Genomic DNA, 20,349 nt, shown 5'->3' on the forward strand with positions numbered 1-20,349 from the left:
CAGAGAAACTAATTGGCTGATGAAAATTTCAATTATGTACCCCTCTGATTTTCACTTGTTTCATAACCGCTGGTGTGGTTATACCCAAATGCAGTGTACGGCCACAGTGATAAGATAAAGAGTACATTTTTAGTGGTTACTCATTTTCATATATTAAAAAGGAAACTTTAAAAAAAATGTTATTACCTGGTTTGTTCTTGCTGCAGTGTGTTGGGATCAGGTATAAAAAATCTTACTCGAAAATGCAGAGTACAGGGGAAACCTCCTACAACATTTTTCAAAAACAAATTTAAGTTTTCCCTTTAAAAAAGTCAATGCAGGTAAGCGGCTACTCTCCCACAAGTGATGCATTTTTTTTTCACTAGACCACAGCTTTTTTTCATCAATAGAAGGACGAATTTCAAAAGAAGGAGTGCACAAGACAATCGACTGTTTAGAAATCTCCAAGTCTGCAAAGAGTCAGATATTTTGCAACACGAGCACACAATGAGGTATTATCCCCTCCCTACTACATGGCTGTGTTCAAACAACGCACTCCGTCACTTGTAGCAGGAATTTCTTTCTGAATTCTTTAAATCGACAGATTATACAACATTCACAAGGAAATAATCTCACATAGATAGCGATTTTGTACTTTTCCCCCAAACACTTCCATGTATGTTCTTGAGCATAAAGACCAGTCATAGCCAAGACTATGAGTAGGCTAGGGTGATACTGATGGCACTGCTTTGCAGATAAGCCAACAGGCATAGACATGGGCCTTCAGCACACAACTGAGGACAAAATCAGAACTTTAGCACTGAGGTTTTTGATTCTGCTATGCCACACCTCAGTCTTTTGGATACTGGGAAACAGTTCATGCTTTTAACGCAAAGTAAATTCCCAAAGTGATGAACATACCGGCAAGTGTTATAGAATTAACATACTCAAATATGGCTTTATGCGACAATACCAAGAGTCAGTTTGCTTGTAGAGATAAAATTAGCCCATTTCTTTTGCTGGAGATGGTCACAGGAGAGGATCAGGTTGTGCTGCTAAGATTCCATGCTCTTCTTCAGGTCAACGGCACCCCTCTCCATTACACACTGAATGTTTGCTGGCCCTGTGTGCTCAGCGCTTCGCTGCTTCTGAAATTCAAGCCTTCTCCACCCTGCTCCTCTCACTGCTCCTGCCACGGAGCGGGATACCTCACCTTCTCTCTCTGTAGTACTTAATGTCAGTGTCTCTCTGGCATGTGTCAAAGGTATGGGGGGTGGTGTGTTCACCTACGAATGTACCTCTGCACAGGTGCTCGGGTACCAGTGGGTGGCGCTGTAACTCGGTATAGTCTGACCACCCGTACATCTGGGGGATAGCTCAGTCTTCCTACTGCCTTGGACTAGTCTTCCAGCTCCCCTCCTCACTGTAACTTGTCACAGTGTCTCAGGATACCTTTGTGCACCCAGAACATCCTATCATGTGCTCAGAACTAGCCTAGAACCATCGCTCTCCTTGTCTACATCCCCATGCTTGCCTGTCAGCTTTTCAAGTGCAGGGTCCCAATCTGATTTGGGCCAGGTTCTCAGAGCTTAGCCCAGTGTGTTACCAAAATCTGAGCTCAGGGCACATTTCCTGAATGAATGAGTTAGTGAGAGAATGAATGATGATACCTATTCATGCCTGTGGGGACTTAAGGCTCTGAGAATTCAAATGGGGGACAGATATTCACTTGCACCGTGGCTCTGTGGCCCCCCATGGGTAGTTCTGAATGCTAAGGGAGGTAAGGGCTTGGAGGCAGCAGTGGGATCATGGCCATGGGTCCTTCTCTCTACTCCTTTCCATCGGGGTGCTGGGGCAGGTGGGGGGAGGTGGCATACGTGTGTTTATGCTTGTATGAAATCCACCTGCTGTCTACCCCTCAGCCATTCACTGGCTGCCTCCTGAGGAGGGGGGCGCATTGTGAGGTGCCCAGACAACGTTGCAAGCATCCTTCCCTGAAGGAGCTTGCAGTTTCCAAGGAAGATAAAGGCAGGCAACTACAAGATGAAAGAGTGCTCTCGGGAGCTAAGCAGGTAACAACAAATGTAAGGGAGGGTAGGCAGAGTCACGGCCTCTAATAAAAGAGATGGCAGTCTGAGTGGCTTGAAAGAACAGCAAGATTTGGATATAGGAGAGAGACGAGCATTTCAAACAAGAGGGAAGGGACAGAAGGAAGATACAGAGGAATGTGTGCAGCCTGGCAGGGCAGCCAGATTTGTCTGGAGCATAAGGTGCAGAAAGGGGAACAGAGAGTGTGATGCTGGGAAACCAGGCTGAGAACAGTCTGGGCGGAGGGTGGGGACGGGGCATGCTGTGAAGCCTTTCCTAACTGGGAGTTCAAGTACAGCACTGGGGCCCACTCATGGCTGGGGAGCAGTATGTTGTATCTATGATATTACCTACCTATGTCTTAGGCTCCAGTGGGAGGGAGTGTGAGTGTGTGTGTGTGCATGCACATGTGTCCTTCCCACCCTGGCTCTCACACTGGTCTAAGAGAGGCCATCCTCCTTCCCTTATAAGAAGCAAGTAGGTTCCTGGGCTCTTGGCTGCCTTCTTTCACCTTTCCCTTTCCTGCTCATAGCTGAGGAGGGCTGATTGGGAAGCATCTCCGCTCACTGAGAAGTCAGACATATCATACCACCTGGACCACGGAGAATCCAGGTCCCAGATGTTAGGAGCACACTGAGGGTTGGAGGAGAGAAAGGGGCCACGATATACTAATGTTCGGTGTGCAACTGAAATGAGAAGGTCACACTCACCTTTTAACTGCTTCCTGATGGGTTTGCTTGATTCCAGCCATCTCTGTTGGGTAAGAAAACATAAGATATAAAACCAAACCATGTAGGAGTCCAGCATGTCTTAAAGGGCTGGTACTTACCAGAGAGTCGACTGAGTCATCGCCATGCTGCAAACCAAAATACTCCTTTTCAGTCACACCCAAGTGGTTGTATGCCATATCCAGAAGAACTTGACCGGTGTCTTGTTTCTAGAAGAAAAAAAAAAAAAAAGTGTCTAGCGGGTAAATTTTTTTTAAAAGATTTTATTTATTTTATTTTTTTTAAAGATTTTCATTTATTTGTGAGAGACACAGGCAGAGGGAGAAGCAGGCTCCATGTGGAACTCGATCCCGATGTGGAAGCCCGATGTGGGACTCGATCCCGGGACTGGGATCACACCCTGAGCCAAAGGCAGACGCTCAACTGCTGAGCCACCCAAGCGTCTCTTTAAAATTTTATTTATTTAAGAAAAAGAGAGAGAGAGAGAATGAGCAGAGGGAGAGGGAGAAGCAGACTCCCTGCTGAGCAAGGAGCCCAACAGGGGACTCGATGCCAGGACCCTGAGATCATGACCTGAGCCAAAGGCAGACATTTCACCAACTGAGCCACCCAGGTGCCTCTAGTGGGCAGATTTTTAAAACAAATTAATGTCTTTATTGTAGGGATGCCTGGGTGGCTCAGATAGGAAGTCAACTCTTGATTTCTGCTGAGGTCTTAATCTTAGGGTCCTGGGACTGAGCCCCATGTCGGGCTCCACACTCAGCATGGACTCTGCTTGAGGTTCTTTCTCTTCCTCTCCCTCTGCCCTTCTCCCTGCATGCGCTTGCGTGCTAAGATAATAAATCTTTTTAAAAGTCTTTACTGTAGGCAAAAAAGGAGTTAAAACATTTAGAGATTTTATATGCACTCATACCTCACAGTAAGAAATGCTTTAATAAAAAAAAAAAAAAGAAATGCTTTAATAAATGTCACATCAAGAAGTCACATGGTATATATGGGAAGTGGGGCTAAAAAAACCACATAAATATGACTTAAGATAGCATAGCTTAATTTTCTAAGACTTCTTCCTTCCCCTCAGCTGAGATTCCCAAGTGATGTCTGAATTGGAAAACAGAGATCACGACGAGAGTAAACTCTCCATGACCTACCCGTGGATTACCCAGAGCAAAATGCTAATCCCACATCAGTTTGTTGGCTCCTTGGGAGCCACGGCAGTGTGTACAGGGAACACAGCTCTACTAACGGTGTGAAAGAAGATGGCTAAGGACACGAAAATGCCATCCTAAACCCCCTCAAAGTGACTTGATACGTGACACCCTGAGGGATTATCTGCGTCTCCGCTCTCCGCCATCTGAAGTGAGAAGCCAGTGGAGACATTTGGCCACGCTTCACGTCCAGAGCAGGACTCGGCTACCGTCACCACTCGGAGCTTACGGAGCAGGCACGATGCTGAGCACGGAGACAGAGCCACAGTAAGTGTCCCAGAGAGGCCAGGCGTGGAAGCAGTGACCAGGACGTGGTGAGTCAGATGCGGTCAAGTGCCATGAGACACTCTGGGCCCAGTAAACACACAGAACAGACACAGATGGTAATTCAACCTGGGGACAAGCGGAAGCAACTCCTGACCCGGGAGGGGGACGGGTGACAGGGCTGTCACCCGTCCCCTTCCAGAGGAAATTAAGAAAAGGCAACATTAAGCAGAGGGCCTGGTACAAAGGCACAGGGGAGGGAGACAGCATGGTGCCGCTGGGAAATCGCAAATTCTCCTTTATCGGGCAGGCTTCTCAGGAATCTTTTGAACCAAGCCATTGACTTAAGGACAATGAGACTCAGAAATAGACTACGTAGAACAAGCAAATGACAGCTCCTCTTTTGAGTGCTTGAGAGCAGATGATGTACCTGGAAACAGGCCACTGGGACCAGGAAGAGGAGAATTAGGTAGCTGGCAGGCCCCCTCCTGCAACCTCTTCTTTGGTGGGATCTTGTATTATTCGGTCATAAGTGTGGGAACAGGAGATACACCCATTTCCCCAAACACATCCCCCTTCCTGCCCGAGGGCCCTGCACCTGCTGCTTCCTCTACCCAGGACAGCTTCCTTCACGAGGGAATCGTGACAGTGGGGGAAAGACAGCCCAGGCCACATACTGCAAGTCATGAGATGCTCTCCTCCTGAATTACGAGCTACTCTCCTGGTGCATCAAAGAGCTATTGGTTCCCCTTATTAAAATCTCTATAGGATTTTGTATTTAAAAGGTAAATAACTACTGAACACCCGCAACAAGCCATGATACGAGGTGCACTTTTCCTAAACCATCTCTACTCTCTGTAGCTACTCGTGAAGGCATCACCAGCATCCCCTTGGCTGTGAGCAAACAGAGGTGCTGGGAGGCTCCATGCCATATGCCATCAGCTGATGATGGATGGTCTGCCTGCCTGACTCCAGGCCCTTGGCTGTCAAAGCCTGCACGTCCCCATGGCGCCGCATCTCCCCTGTAGAGTGTGTAACTCACCCCCCTTCTAGTATTTCTGCCCAAGTTTCCAAGTTCTCAAAAGGAACTGAAATACAATAAGGCACACATTTATAAAGAACAAGCCTCTCAGCCCAGTTCCCCACCCCACAAGAGGTCATCTTTGCTACGCCAGGTCACTGTCCGTGACCAGCTTGCTCCCTGGGCCAGGCTAAGAACGGATGTCCAGGCCAGCTTCCCAATGATGCCTCAAGAGTTGGTGCCAACGATCCCTGCAAGTGGAAAATCTAACGCAAATGGGGTTTCAGCTGCCACCAGACCTCCAGAACCCTCAGGTTCAAGTTCAGCGTGAGTCAGCTTTGACCCGACTGCTGGCGGCTTGGGGAAGTCACACACGAACAGCGGTGCCTGTGACCAAGAAAGACAGGGCGCCCGCTGAGCGCCAGGCTGTGTTCTAGGATCATCGCTCTGGGCAGGCGATTTCCTCATCCCCGTTTACAGGGCTCATCACTCCTCCTTAAAGAGGTTCCTAGCCCAGATTCTCAGACATTGGCTCTTGCTCTCCTCCTCCCTTCCGGGACAGTCTGTCCCCATCCCCTGTAATGCCTGTTCTTCGTCCCTCTAACCTTCCGACGCTGAACCATGTTCCTATCTTCCTTGTCCTCACTTCTCAGGGGACCTCATCCAGGTTCGTAGCTTGAAATACCATCTCCGCCCTAGTAAGCCCCACATCTGTATCCCAGCCTAGACCCTCCCCGGAACCTTCTTCTTTGTGTATCACCATCTCTATGGGGATGAGGAACAGGCACCTCAGACGTGTCCATGACAGAGCCCCCAACCTGCCCTTCCTACAGCCTTTCCCATCTCTTAACTACAACTCCATCTTGCTGCTTGTCCAGGCCAACAACCTTGGGAGTCACCATCAGGCCCCTTTCGCATCCCAAATTCCACCTGTTGGCAAATCCCACAGGCTCTGCCCTCAAAAATATTTTCAGACTTGGTTTACTCTTAGCCACCTCCACACTACCACCACCGTGTCCACCAACCCTCTTCCTCCCCAACCCCCCTGGACTGTTAGAATAATCTCTTAGCCCTTGCCACCCCACCCTCATCAAGTCCACTTTTGACGGGGATCTAGAGTGAGATCATGAGTCAGATTATGTAAGGTCTTTGCCCAAAACTACCAATGCTTGCTGCCTCTCTCAGAATAAAGCCAGAGCCCTCAGGATGACCCATAAGGCTTCCCACAGTCCCCCTGACCATCCTGAAACCAATTACCTCTGACCTCTCTTGCTACTCTCCCCTTTGCTCGTTCCACTCCAGACATACTAGTGTCCATACTACAACTACACTGAGTAGGATCCTGCCTCGGGACCTTTGCTCTGCTCTTTTCAAAAACCAGGAATAAGCTTCCCTTCCAGAGAATCACATGGTTCTTTCCTGCACTTCCTTCAGGTGAGGTCTTTCCTGATCATTTCTGTAGAGTGACAATCCCACCCCTGTCCTGCTCTGGCATGCTCTACCCTCCTCATCCCACTTTATTTCTCTTCTAAGCACATACCACCTGATACACACTTCATTATGGTCCATTTCTTCACACGAGGATGTGACCTTTAAAAGGCCAGATACTTTGCCATTTTGTTCCCTGCTATATTCATTATACCCAGCGTGAAACCTGGCACATAGTAGGTGCTCAGTAAACATGTTAGATAAACATTCATGTTCTTGTCAGGAGGAAGATATATAGCGAAGAAATAGCTCCTAGACAGAAAACATACATTTTAACAAAGGAGCCAGACTTATACTGTCAGTTTATAGCACGTGGAAGAGACACTTGTGACCTTCTGAGAGCACCCACCATGCTGCGACCTCCTGTAAGCAGCACTCTCCTCTGGTCTATTCAGCCATCAAGGCCCATGGTGACCTGGGGCCAGCGGGAGGCAAAGTTAGAGGTGGGAATGGAAGACCCAGGGGCCAGTTACTGTTACCCTTTCAAGTCCTGGGCCTTCTATTACCCCTAGTTGTTCTCCTGTACCCACTCTTTTTTTTCCCCCACTCTTCTCTTTCTGACCCCTTTCCTTGCACACTGAACTTTCCAGGTTGGGGCAGATGCTGGCAGCCAGTCCAGACTTGGGGTTGACCCCTTCAGGCCTGGCTAGAGGATGGGAGAGGGAGGCAGAGGTCATTGGCTGAAGCAGTGACTGGGGTGGAGTGAGGCAGCATGGACTGCTACAGTTCAGGCATCTTATTGCAACTCAGGCAACTCCTGAGACTGGAGGCTGCGTTTCTGGTCCTGCCTCTGTCGTGGGCTTGAGGTGGGAGGAGCCAGGCTCTCCTGAGCCCAGCCATCTATGAGTGGAACTGTCTCACCACCCTTCAGATTGGACCCATCCACTCACACATGTCCTAAGTGCCCGGCTCTGGACCAGGCTCAGGGGGAAATGATACTATTTCTGTCCTTGAGGAGCTCACGGTTTAAAGAACATATAATCTAGTGATTATAACTACTATTAATGAAATGCGATATGGGCTCCACTAAAGCATACAGGGCACCATTATGGAAGAACTAATTCAGGAAGCTGACGAAGATGTCACAGAGAAGAAGTAACATCAAAGAGTCTCTGGGTTCATGTCACCAAGGGGGGGGGGGGGGCGGGGGAAGACACTCCAGGTGAACAGGAATGTGGGCAAAGTTTTTAGGGTTATTTCCAGTTCAATAACAATATACAAGAACTGAGATCTCAAGCTTTTATTTTATTTTTTAAATTTTATTTATGAGAGTCAGAGAGAAAGACAGAAAACTCGAGCCTGGAGGAGGGGCAAAAGGAGAGGGGCAAGCAGACTCCTTGCTGAGTGCAGAGCCTGATCTGGGGCTCGATCCCAGGACCATGAGATCATGACCTAAGCCAACATCAAGAGTTGGCGCTTAACCGACTAAGCCACCCAGGCACCCCCTCAGGGTTTCATTTTAAAATAGTTTTCATCTCTTGGCTTATAAAATGAAGAACAATTATTTCCAGTGGCATTAATTTAGAAAACATTGAATTTGGAGAACTTACATTAGCTTTGAAGGTCTGTACCAAGCCATCTAGGAAGCGGATGCTGCAGACGATTTCGGACCGAGTTTTCTCTTTGGGTAGTTCTGAGGTGCGTATACTATTAATTCTTCCACCCAACGCACGTAACCGGGAGGTCATAACTATCGCTGAATAACCTATAACAGAAGGTACACCTGTTAGCTCTCTGACAATCAAATTGCCTGTTACATGTGGATACACCTCACAGTCCATCCATCCCTTGTCTGCTTTGACCCCTCATAAAACTGAAGAACTCACAATGAATGTGAACCAGATAACAGACCATGTTTCCATTTGAATTTTGACTTCTAAGTGGCTCTAAGCAAAATTTATTGTTCAATTATAATACCTTAATAGAATTATATGGGTTATTTGTGTGTCTTATCTCCCCGGTCTAAATTTAATTTCTATTTCCCAGGCTTTTAATCTTTTATCATTTTTTAAAAATGTATATTTGTGTATTCTACTTTTTTTTTTACAGAACTGTGGTGTAAAAATGATCTAACATGAAGACGCTTATAAACTGCATTAAATAATTTACATTCATTAAAAGACACCACTTAAAAGACAACCCACAGAGATATCTGCAATATGCATATATAAAGAATATATAAAGAACTCCTATAAATCAATAAGAGAAAAAACAAAGCGATCTGTAAAAAATGGGAACCACATTAGTCGTCAAAGAAATGCAAATTAAAACCACAAAGTAATAGCACTATATGGCCCACCAAGAGTGGCTACAATAAAATCTGACAAAACCAAGTGGTAGCACTTGTAGCAACTGGGCCTTTCTGGCACGACTGGTAAGAATGAAAATTAGCATAACTATTTTGGAAAAATAACTGGCCGTATTTACTACTACTAGCTGAACATACGCATACCCTGTGACATAATTCCACTCCCAGGCACATTCCCCACAGGAGAATGTAGATTTATCCATTAAAAGACACGCATGAGAATTTTTATAATAGCCCCAAACTGGAAAAGACTCAAATGCCCATCAATAGGATGGGGAAATTACAGTACAGTCATACCACGCATGACCTTATAGCAAAGGAAATAAATGAACTATTGTTAGGCCAGAAACAAATGGATTCTTCTCATGTTATGTTGGCAAAAGCAGCCAGACATGATATATTACCAATAGCCTGAACCCATTCACATAAAGTTCAGAAACAGGCAAAACTAATCAATGCTAATAGAAGACAGAAGCGTGGTCACTTCCGCATCAAGTGAGGGTGTGTGTGAGAGAAAGAGAGAAGCAGAGAGAGAGAGATCTTCTGGGAAGCTTATAATACCCTATCTATTGATCTGGGTATTGATGATACCGGTGTACTTACTTTGTAAAGCTGCATCAAGCTCCATTCTTATTTGTGTTCTTTTCTGTATATTTTGATATCAAATTCACTCAAAATAACACACATATGAAGCGGGAGTTAGTCTACAATCTGACTTTGGTGTACTCAGGGAACAGTGAGGAAAGAGGTTTTCCCAGCAAATGCAATTGTAGAATGGAAGACTAAATAAGACTGAGGAAGTGTGCGACTGAGCACAGGGCCGCATCACGCAGGCAGGAAAGCCAAGGGCCTGGGCTAGCTCCACAGCTTAGGGAATGGAGAAGGTTTAAAATCTGATGAGGCTGGATGGAAGAACAGATAAAGATGGAGGACTTGAGTGCAATTTAATGTTCTTTTTTTAATTAATTCTCTGTAAACTTTCTATGATGAGCTGGACCTTTGCACATGCAATTCCCGCTGCCTAGAAAGTTCTCTCTGTTCCTCTTCAAGCCCCAGTACCCAGCACAGGCATCGCTTCCTTAGCAAAGTCTTCCCTGGTGTCCCTAACTACTCTCCATTTGCGTTACTGACTCTCCTCTCCGATGCTTGTCTAATTCCACAGTCATAGCTGGTGAGGTATGTAAGATCTCCTTCTGCCACTGGAAGCTAAGCTTCACAAGGGTAGGAAACAGCTCTGGTTTTGCTCACTGCATCTCCCAACACCCACCTCTGGGAGGCAGCCAATAAAGAGCTGAACAAAGGAAGGATGAAACGAAAACGGAAGCACTGGAGAAACAGTGCTACCTAACAGACAAACGTGGGTTGGTGGGAGCAGGAAAGGAGGATGGAATGAGGGTGGGGACATCCCGAAGACCAGGGCTCCTGGCACACAACACACCCTCTGGGGACCTTGATCAGGTGCAAACTAGGATTCAAGTGCATCTGAGTGATGCCCTAGAGTCTGCATTTCTTGGCCTCCCACATGGCTCCAGGGTCCACGCTGGAAAAGCAGCTCTAAATGTCAGGCAGGGCCAGAGATCAAGATCTGGGAATCAGTAGCAAGTGAGGGGGGAGGACAAAGCAGAGCCGTGCCTCTAGAATCGAAGCCTCAGGGAACCACAGGCCCATAGCTCAGCTGCAGGAAGCTAAAACCCAAAGGAGGTAGAGCCTCCAGGAGGGAAGGTGCACTTGGTCCCCTGTCCTCCTGCTCCTGAAGGAGCTCCAGGCAAACCTCCATCCTTCTGTAGTCAGGCACAGGGAAATCTCTAATACCAGCAAAACAAATCCTTGGGACGGGCCGCGGAAGAAAACTTACTGTCTCACTTACACAATCCCGCCCACCCCACCACCTCCACCTTGCTCTTTCCATCGAAAATGTCATCAGAGGCAGGGATGCGTTTTCTGAGTAATGGCAAAAGTCATCAAAAGACTACAAATGTGATCCATAATACCTTAACCGTACTGCATTAAAAATGTCAAATTTAATCTTTGTCTAAGAATTTCAGGTGGGCTATATATTTTTTAAAGATACAATAGAATAGAATCATTGTAAGTGCGGTTCCTGGTGGGAGGTACACATAAGTATCACCTGGGGAGCTTTCCAAAAAAAAAAAAAAAAAAAAAAAGGCCTGTCCTGGCCACACCCGTGGACGGTGATTCAGCATCCTGGGGTGTGGCACAGAATGACTTTTCCTCTGGGAAGCCCTCAAAGGAAGGGCCAGGCAGTCGATGGCCAGAGGAGTGGGTTTTCAGGGAAATTCAGGATGTGTCTCGGAGGGTCACAGAACACAGGTCCCACGGGATCGGAGCCACTCACTGAGGGTGCACTCGTGCAACAGGAGGGCAGTTCCTCACAACAGCTAAAACTAACCGCTAGTCACACCAGCACCCTGGATGGAAAAAGCCAAAGGTGCTGTTGAACAAGAGTTTCCAAGTGACAGTACCATGGACTGACGGGCTAATCGCGGGCACTGATTTTCAAACTGCTGCTCACCTGAGCAGCTCCACGTAGCTGGCACCAGTGTGGGTACCAGTGGGACTTAGTAACTTGACCATGATTAATGCCCCTCCCCCCCGCAGCACAGTCACATAGCCAGCTGACAAGGGACATCAGTAACCCAGAAGAGACACTTTTTCCTCCACACATCGATCTCTGCTAATAGAAAAGGGCTTGACACCTAACGACAACGTTCGGAAATAGGAATTTCATGAAAGTCGCAGAAATGTTCTTCCCACGGTTGTTCCTGCAGCAAGCCTTGATCAGAGCAAGCCTCATGCTGAACAACCAAGGGGCGTTTTCAGATGGTCTTGAAATTCTATCTTAAACAATCGGGTCAAGACAATGGATGCTGCCTGACTGGCCTGTTTCCTGTGCCACAGCAATCGGGGAACTCAGGCTTTCTATGGCTTCCTTTATAAGCCTCTTCATTCTAAACAAAGCCACAGCCCCAACCAGGAACACACCGGCCTCCCCAACCACAAGTGATTACAGCTGCAACTGACCCATTTTATAATATGGAAGCCAAGCTTGTTCTTCACATTTTTAAGATTTTATTTATTTATTCATGAGAGACAGAGAGGGGCGGGGGGCAGAGACACAGGCAGAGGGAGAAGCAGGCTCCATGCAGGGAGCCTGATGTGGGACTCGATCTTGGGGCTCCGGGATCATGCCCTGGGCCAAAGGCAGACACCAAACCGCTGAGCCACCCAGGCATCCCTCTTCACATTTTTCAAAACAAAAACCAATCTGTTATGGCTTCAGTATCTGTATGGCACAACAAAGGTTCTACTGTGACTATAGTTTTTATCAGACTGTATTTGCCAGACATATAGGAAGAGGCCACCTCTCACTTGGTGCACAGTTGGGCCCCAGTGCATACCAAGGGTGTTAGGGTTAGCATGTGTAAAGTGTCTAACCAATGTGAGACACCTACTAGGTATTCGATAAAAGGCATCTCATTAAAAATGCTAAGTTAATGCCATCAGGTGACAACTAGATTCCAGATTTTGTAGGCAATGCTGATTTCAAATACCTTCTAAGATATACAAATGTTCTGTTTCTTTTTTTTTTTTAATTTTTATTTATTTATGATAGTCACACACAGAGAGAGAGAGAGAGAGGCAGAGACACAGGCAGAGGGAGAAGCAGGCTCCATGTACCGGGAGCCCGACGTGGGATTCGATCCCGGGTCTCCAGGACCGTGCCCTGGGCCAAAGGCAGGCGCCAAACCGCTGCGCCACCCAGTGATCCCATGTTCTGTTTCTTAAAACCTGAATAAAGACAGCTTTTAAGGTTAAAAGATACAATAGCTGTGTGACAGTCCTATCAGCTGCTCTATAAACTCGGGTTCCAGGAGCAGGAGCACGTCGCCTGGAGTATGGCAATCTGGGGCACGTGTGTTGCTAGAGCCCTCGTGGGTAGGGGTGGGTAACAAGGCTTCAACACTATCCCTTCTGGGCTCCCTGTCTGCCCTGGAGCTTGGGATGGGGAAGAGGGTGAGGCTTGATTTCCCGAGTCCACACATAGACCTGGGGAACTCTATTCTTTCACAAGCTCATGAACCACAGACAAAAAAAAAGGGAGAGAACTATGCTCGTCTCCATTAGACAAAGTCGGAAAGCAACTCAATTCCATTTTGGTCATTTTAAAAGAAAGTGTTAAGGTTATTTCATACCCTTTTTTCCCCCCCAAAATAAGAAGTTAGGCCTCTAGTTGAAGAGTGCATGTTTCAGTTAAGAAAGGAAAGAAAGAAAAAAAGAAAGCAATCCTGATTTATTAACACCTGGTCTGTGAATAAACCTTACAAATGAACCACAAGTGGCTCAATACAGGAATCAACCGGAATACTCATCAAGCTGACCTAGGCCGATGCTACCATCTAGTGGGCTCGAGAGGAAAACACTTCACCTCCTACCCTAGGACTTCCTGTTTCCTTCCTGGAGGGGAACAGGCACAGCCACGCTCCCTCCTTCTTATCCCAGTTCAACTTCAAAAAAAATCCCTCACGATACAGAAGGCCTTCTTTGTATCCCAATTCTCTCCTTTTCCCTAACTCTTCTTCCCTGGTAAACTCAGAACAGCTTCTGGGAGGTGGGGAGGATATTTCTAAGCCCCAACAGATGCCTGATGGAGAGCGTGGAAAAGTAATAAACACTCAAGGATCATCAGCCATGCTAGAGAGATGACTCATCAAACACCAATATTGCCTTCTCCTCCTCTTCCCTGCAAATGCACAGCAGTCAGGCTGCATTCATGGTTTAACCAAGGCTTCAGGGGCAAATGCACACCACTCAAGACTTCACTGCATGCCCAGAGGAGAACATAAACCACCTCCCGACTGCTGGCTGACTGCATCTCGCATAGGATGATGGCTTCTAGCTCTGGTCTGTTTTACAGCCAGGCTTAACAGTTCCTCCAACACCTCTGAAGTGGGGGATTCCCTTCTAAAGATTTATAAATGCCTAGATGGGGGATTTATTTATTAAGTGCTAGATTAAGGGCAGATCAAACTGTGAGAATGTATGTATGCTCAGTAATTAAGCTAACAAAGAAATAGCGATTAAAACGAGACTTTTTAAACCAAAGACTTAAACTTCAATGTGCTTGATTCAATCATCTGGGGGAATTTGTTAAAAATAGATCCTTGGGCACCACCCACAGAAATTATGGTTTGGTAAGGACCAAGGAAATTGCATCTTAAAAGTTAATTTTTTCCCCCAACTTATAGAAAAACAGAACTCTCATATACCCTTATCGGCCTGGATCTAATTAACATTTTGCCAACACGCTTTCTCTCCTGCACACACACCACCCCTTATGCTTTTTACTGAACACTCAGAAGGTGTCAAGATCATGCCCCTTTACCTCTGAATATTTTAGCATGTCTCTCAAGAACGAGGGCCTTTCAAACCACAGTACAGTTACTGCACGGAGCCAATTTAACATTGATAAAGCACTTATGTAACACAGCCCATATTCAAGTTTTGCAAATCATTCTAACATCCTTGATTTCTTTCCTCCTGATCCAGGATCCAAATCAGGACCTTGCCTTGCGTTAGTTGTCAGAAAGAAGTCACATTTTTAATAAGCATCCCTATCTACAGCCAAGGGGCTTGGTTAGGTCGGTACAGCCCAGGCTGGGTCAGTTTTCCTACATTACAAATCACTTCCCAGAGCTAACAGGAGTTTCTGTAGCTTAGCAGCTGTCCCCTTACTCAGTCTGGGGAAGCCCTTCCTAAGACGCTGTTGAAATAACACCGGCTTTCCAGTCTATATGTCAGTGCTGGGATTAGCACTGTTGTCATAACAGAGGAAGAAAGCAACATGAAAATAATATTAGTTCAAAAAGGATTCTATCACTTGATATTACGTAACCAGATGTCTTGGCTTGTTCACTCAAATTAGTTCACAATCTTGCACAGTGACTCTTGACAATTTGTAATATCCAAGTTATAAAAAAGACAGCAGTGCCTTCTGTAATGTAGTTCCTCAGAAATGGGGGACAAAGTCAATTACTACCGTGGCGAGGAAGGAAAGTGACAAAAGGAAAAGAGATGCACATGTTTTGTGATTTATTAGGCTTTGCAAATATTTTTAACGAAACTCAGCTCAACCAATCAGTGATTTTAGTTTATTTTTAAAAAACCCATATACCGTAAAAAAACACTTCCAAAAAAAACACTTCCATATATACTATTTCATTTTATTAATTTTTTAAAAGATTTTATTTATTTATTCATGAGAGACAGAGAGAGGCAGAGACACAGGCAGAAGGAGAAGCAGGCTCCATTCAGGGATCCCCATGTGGGACTCGATCCTGGGACTCCAGGATCACGCCCTGGGCTGAAGACAGGTGCTCAACCACTGAACTACCCAGACGTCCCTTTTAATTTGTTTTTGAGAGAAAGAGAAAGAGAGAGAGAGAGAGAGAACGCTTGTGTGCAAGCAGAGGGAGGGGGAGAAGCTGAAGCAGGTTCCACGCCCCTCTTCACACCCTGCACAGAGCCCGACATGGGCCTTGATCTCACAACCCTGAGATCATGACCTGAGCCGAAATCAAGAGTTGGATGCTTAACCGGTCTGAGCCACCCAGGCGCCCTTCACTTTAATAATTTCAAATTATGTGCAATTGATAAAATTACAATTGGTACATGAAATCTAATTTTCCTCATGACCAATTTCCATAAATTTATCAACACTACTTTCTGGCAATCACCACCCCTGTCCCTTCTTGGCTTTTTTAATATCCAAAGTACGACACTGCATAACAATATGAAGATAAATACCCAGGCTTCTTTTAAAAACTAGTTTATAATGTAAACAATCACTACGAGTATCACTAAATTAGAAAAAAATAAGTCTATGAAGGGTGGCATTTTCATATTGCTAATTCAACGTTATAGCCAATGCACTCATTTTTTGGCATAGAGACTCAGGATGAATTTTTTTTTTTTAACAGATGAATTAATTTTTAAATAGCATTTTTAAAGCTTAAAGCTTGGTTTGAAAATGATCACAGCTGACAATGGAAGTATTGGTGCACGAGACTTATTTTTAATTTGGGGCATGCATAAATAAAAGTAATATTTATATTAAAAAAATAAATGCATCCTGGGCCTGGTGTAAGGCAGCAGGATGAAGGCCACTTGGAGCAGCACTTGGAGGATACCATGAAGAATCCATCCACTGTTGGGGAGTCCTGTGCACAGATTCACAAGGACTTAATCTGAGCTGCAATGGGACCCTGTCCGATGAGCATGCTGTGGTGGTATCTGTTCTAGCCCAGCAAGCAGCTAAGCTGACCTCAGACCCCACTGATATTCCTGTGGTGTGTCTAGAGACAGATAATGGGAACATTACGATCCAGAAACACGACGACATCACAGTGGCAGTGCACAAAGTGGCCTCTTGACGTCTCACCAATTCTCCAGCAGCCTGTCATAGGGGCTCCATCCTATGTTAATTATCTTGTAGAATGACTAAAGTTTCAGTAGTTAAGCCATTTATTTAGTGTGCATTGGGCACTTTTCTGTTAATTTTAGAGTAAGCTGCTTTTTGACACTCAATGGACTGACTTATCAGAATAGTAGTAAGAAAAGATCATGTTTTGAAGCAGCACATCCAGGTCACTTTATACATAGAATTTTCTTATGTTCAATAAATCTGGTCAGAGGAAAAATAAAGCTTCTATGAACACATTTATGAAAGCTCTTAACTCTCACATGTCACATTATTTGTCATCACGTGAGAGAAGATGCTCACTCAAGTCACTTCAATAGCACAGCTCAATACTCAAATTATCTTGCAATTATTAATCCTCACACTCCAGAAGTACAGTCTTGGGATCAAATCATTTGTTCCATAGATCCTGTAATTTGTTCAGGGAGTGGATCTCTAAACCGGAGCCCCCTGGGAAGCAGGGTGGAGTAATTTGTAGGATTAGTTGTATTCAAACAGAGACCGGTAATTAGCACCCTCCTTCTCCTACAACTTCAAAATGCCAAATAGTTTTCTTATTATGGAGTCGGGGTTTATTTATAGGTTCAACACCATGACACTTGCAAAACTAACAAAATGAGAGAGTTATACTTGATACTGGGAGGATAACAAGAAGTAGTTTTAAGCTCCCTGAAGGGCAAGATAAAGAGCTCTGTGGGAGCTGCATGCAGTTTGGGCAAAGAGGGAACGCTGTTATAAAGAGAAGCCAACCTCTTACGAGCAAAGTTTTGAGCAAAGTTTTCAGGATGGCAATGAGACCCTGAGGAACTCAACACAAAGTTTGCCCCCAAGCAATGAGAAAAATTCATGTTAGACTTGTGAGTCTAATAAATGAAGTCATTATCACCACCCCCTTCAAAGATCACATGGGGGAGGGGAGGGGAAGCACAACTCCTTAGTGCACAGCTCTCAAGAAGCCTGGCATGAGCCCCCCCATGCCTTCTTTCCAACATGACCTCCCCCAGAGAGGACCACTCTTCTGACTTTTAACACTATCTTCACGAGAATTTTTGAAAAGTAATCTTTACTCCCAAAATGGGGTCAAACTCACAACCCTGACTGAGGTCAAGAGCTACATGTTCTACTGACCAAGACAGACAGGTGCCCTTTCATGAGATTTTTTTTTTTTTTAAGTGAGATTTTTTTAGAAGGTCGGGTTGTTTTTGTTTATGTTTAAAAAATGTTATCATGGTACAGTGTTAAACTGCACCCCCATCCCCAAATTTCCCAGGACTCAGAGCTCCCAGGGCTGTTTTCAGCATGCATGTGGATGCCTCTGCCACCTGTGTAGTGTGGGCTACAGAGAAATGAGAAGGCTGGGATGTGGTCTCCCCACAGGTAAGGCTCTGAACAGTGCCTAGTGAACTTCTCCCATTAAGATGTCACCTCGGTGAACCCAGAAACTACAGAGGCCAGCAAGCTTGCCTCCCGGAAGAAAGAAGGGGGGGGACACCTGCCAGCCCTTAGAGAGACTGAACCAAACCATGCTGAGGAAAAGGACTGCCAGGACTTCCCAGACAAGCTGTTCTTACATCTTCCCAACGACTGGCCAAAGTCCCACAGAGTCCCAGTTGGACTGGGACTACAATTTCACAGACCCTTAATCTTGTTTATAATTACTTTTAGCCTTGATTACTACTTTGGCAAAGGAGTTCCGGACCATTTCTCAATGTTCATTTACTGGGCACCTGCTCTGTGTCAGGCGGGGTTGAAGGGGCGAGGCGGGGAGAGTAAGGTGCCTGGAGTTTCAGTGTCTAAGGGAGATGGCTTCCCAGGACACCAGAGGAACAGGAGAAGGGCTCCCAACCTGCCTGGGATGGCCAGTGGGACCAGTCCACAATGGTCTCGTGGGGGAATTCCGCAGAATAAAACAGTCTACTTGGTAGAATGGGTTCCAACACAGTACATATGCAAAAGCCAGGGGGGAAAACACATTTTATGATCTCCAAAGAAAGAGATTTAGCGGGAGTGTCTAAGGAGTAACTGGTATCCTAGAGAAATCTCAGGGAGATTAGGCGCTTCCAGGAGATTAGGCTTCGGGGAGGTCAACAACAATGGACCCAGATGTGGGCTGGAATCCAGCTTAACCACTTGGTAGCTGCATGAATTTAGAAATCACTCACCCATTTCCTTACCTGTAAAAGGGGAGAAATTTGCTTTCCAAAGTCTTAAGCACTGAGTATGTATGCGCATTAACTGGCACCTAGCTGGGTCCAATCGAAGGTACTTATTACTATTCTCATTAGACTGGTTTACTTAGACCCCAAGGGTTCAATGGGTAGAAGGTTAAGAGAAACAGGATTTCCCTTCAACATAAGGAAGAGCTTTGGAACAGTAAAGGCCACGCAACTATGGAAGGGACTGTGTCAGGAGAGAGGGAGCTCCTCGTCACCAGAGGTGATCAAGCAGAGGGGCTGGATCAGACCTTCAGTGAGAAGGCTGCAGAGGGCAGGCTGGCGCTGGGGGAGGTGGGATGGGTTCACCACGAGCTTCCAAGACCATGCTCCTATTAGGACTTCTGTTTTAACGATGCCAAGGTTAAGTTTCTGTGCATGTAAGCCCACTCAAGGCAGCGCTGTTAAAACTGGATTTCTCAGACTATTCATGGGAAATAATTCTGAAGGGAGACCTCGTTCTTGAAAAACACTAGAATGGCCCATCGTTGGAAGGGGGCGGGGGATAAAAGAATAGGCATGGACAAAAAGCAATGCATAAAGCTCAAAATACAGACAATAGAATGTTTTATACTGAGCCGCTTTCATCGAAAATTAAGCTACCAGTCTCTTTCCATTCTCCCTCTGGATAGTTCCATGAGGCCCCAAACAGACTGGAAAACAGGATGGAATAAATTTACTCTACAGGGACATGAATCAAGTTGCATAAACTTTACAAAAATACTGTGCTAATATTTGCCCTGGCGGCAGAGACACGCCCATTTGGGTGTCAGTCCCTGGTATTTCTATCCTGGGCTCCAGCCCCCACCCCTTTACAGCCAAAAGTAGCAGAAGCCTGCGGAAAAGAAAACAGCTAAAGTCACTTTGAAAGGTTTGAGATGTGCTAATCGCAACTCATCCCAGCCAAGGAGCTGGACTCTCCCACACCAGGACCATGCTGCCAGCTTTGTTCCTGCCAGGGAGTCTGAAGGCAGGGGTGGCCTGGCCAGAGAAACCCAATCCTCAACCACCAGCAGCCCTCGCCATCATTTTATCTCAAGGAAACTCAGAAAAATACCCTCCAGCCCTCCCCCTGAAAGCATCATCCCACTGGTCACTAACCAGCCAAGCGGCCCGGGAAGCTGCTGCTCCATTTCTCTTTAGTTTTCACTGATTTCTTTTCACGGATTTCCCAGCTCTGGAGCCCGCCAAAGGCTCCTCCCAGCTTTTAGAACCCCCTGCCTGTAAGGTTTTAACCCGAGGGGCCATCTCTCGGGGGTTATATTAGGTACGTAACCGGGCGTCTCTAGAAACCCAGATAAGATGTATTTTTATGCAGCCTAAATCAGCCGGGGCTTTAGGGTTTGGTGAGATGGAGTCAGAAGATTAATGAAAGGAAATCGCATAGATTCTAAAAAAGATTTATAAGGGCCTGCCAAAATGCTAATCAGAGTAACAGTGCTTAGGAAGATCTGAATGCAAATAATGTATCTGGTTGCTGCCCTGGGTTACATTTATTTGTACTGGGGCCTTCCACGCGCTAGGAGCTGGGACTGTACAAATACAAAGTCAGTTCTT

General features: G+C 45.9%; 1 protein-coding gene and 1 pseudogene across 9 annotated transcripts in view; one reads left to right on the forward strand and one right to left on the reverse strand.

Annotated features, from left to right (window-relative positions):
• Positions 1-20,349, reverse strand: part of PTPN3 (protein tyrosine phosphatase non-receptor type 3) — a 141,438-nt gene that overhangs the window by 65,312 nt on the left and 55,777 nt on the right. For 5 of the 9 annotated variants that reach the window (XR_012038463.1, XM_072842274.1, XM_072842275.1 and 2 more), the window contains 4 exons: positions 8,324-8,478; positions 2,897-3,004; positions 2,778-2,820; positions 187-265 (listed from right to left, as the gene is read on the reverse strand). Coding sequence is in view for 8 of the 9 variants with exons in the window: in XM_072842274.1 (XP_072698375.1) it covers positions 187-265; positions 2,778-2,820; positions 2,897-3,004; positions 8,324-8,461 (368 nt within the window). In the remaining variant the exon portion in view is untranslated. Of the gene's footprint in view, positions 1-186; positions 266-2,777; positions 2,821-2,896; positions 3,005-5,890; positions 6,007-8,323; positions 8,479-20,349 lie in introns of those variants that run through there. The other 4 variants (XM_072842279.1, XM_072842278.1, XM_072842280.1 and 1 more) reach the window with 2 other exon arrangements.
• Positions 16,225-16,532, forward strand: LOC140641060 (ragulator complex protein LAMTOR5 pseudogene; annotated as a pseudogene).

This window comes from Canis lupus, chromosome 10, assembly GCF_048164855.1.
Source record: "Canis lupus baileyi chromosome 10, mCanLup2.hap1, whole genome shotgun sequence".
In the NCBI taxonomy this organism is placed as follows: Eukaryota; Metazoa; Chordata; class Mammalia; order Carnivora; family Canidae; genus Canis; species Canis lupus.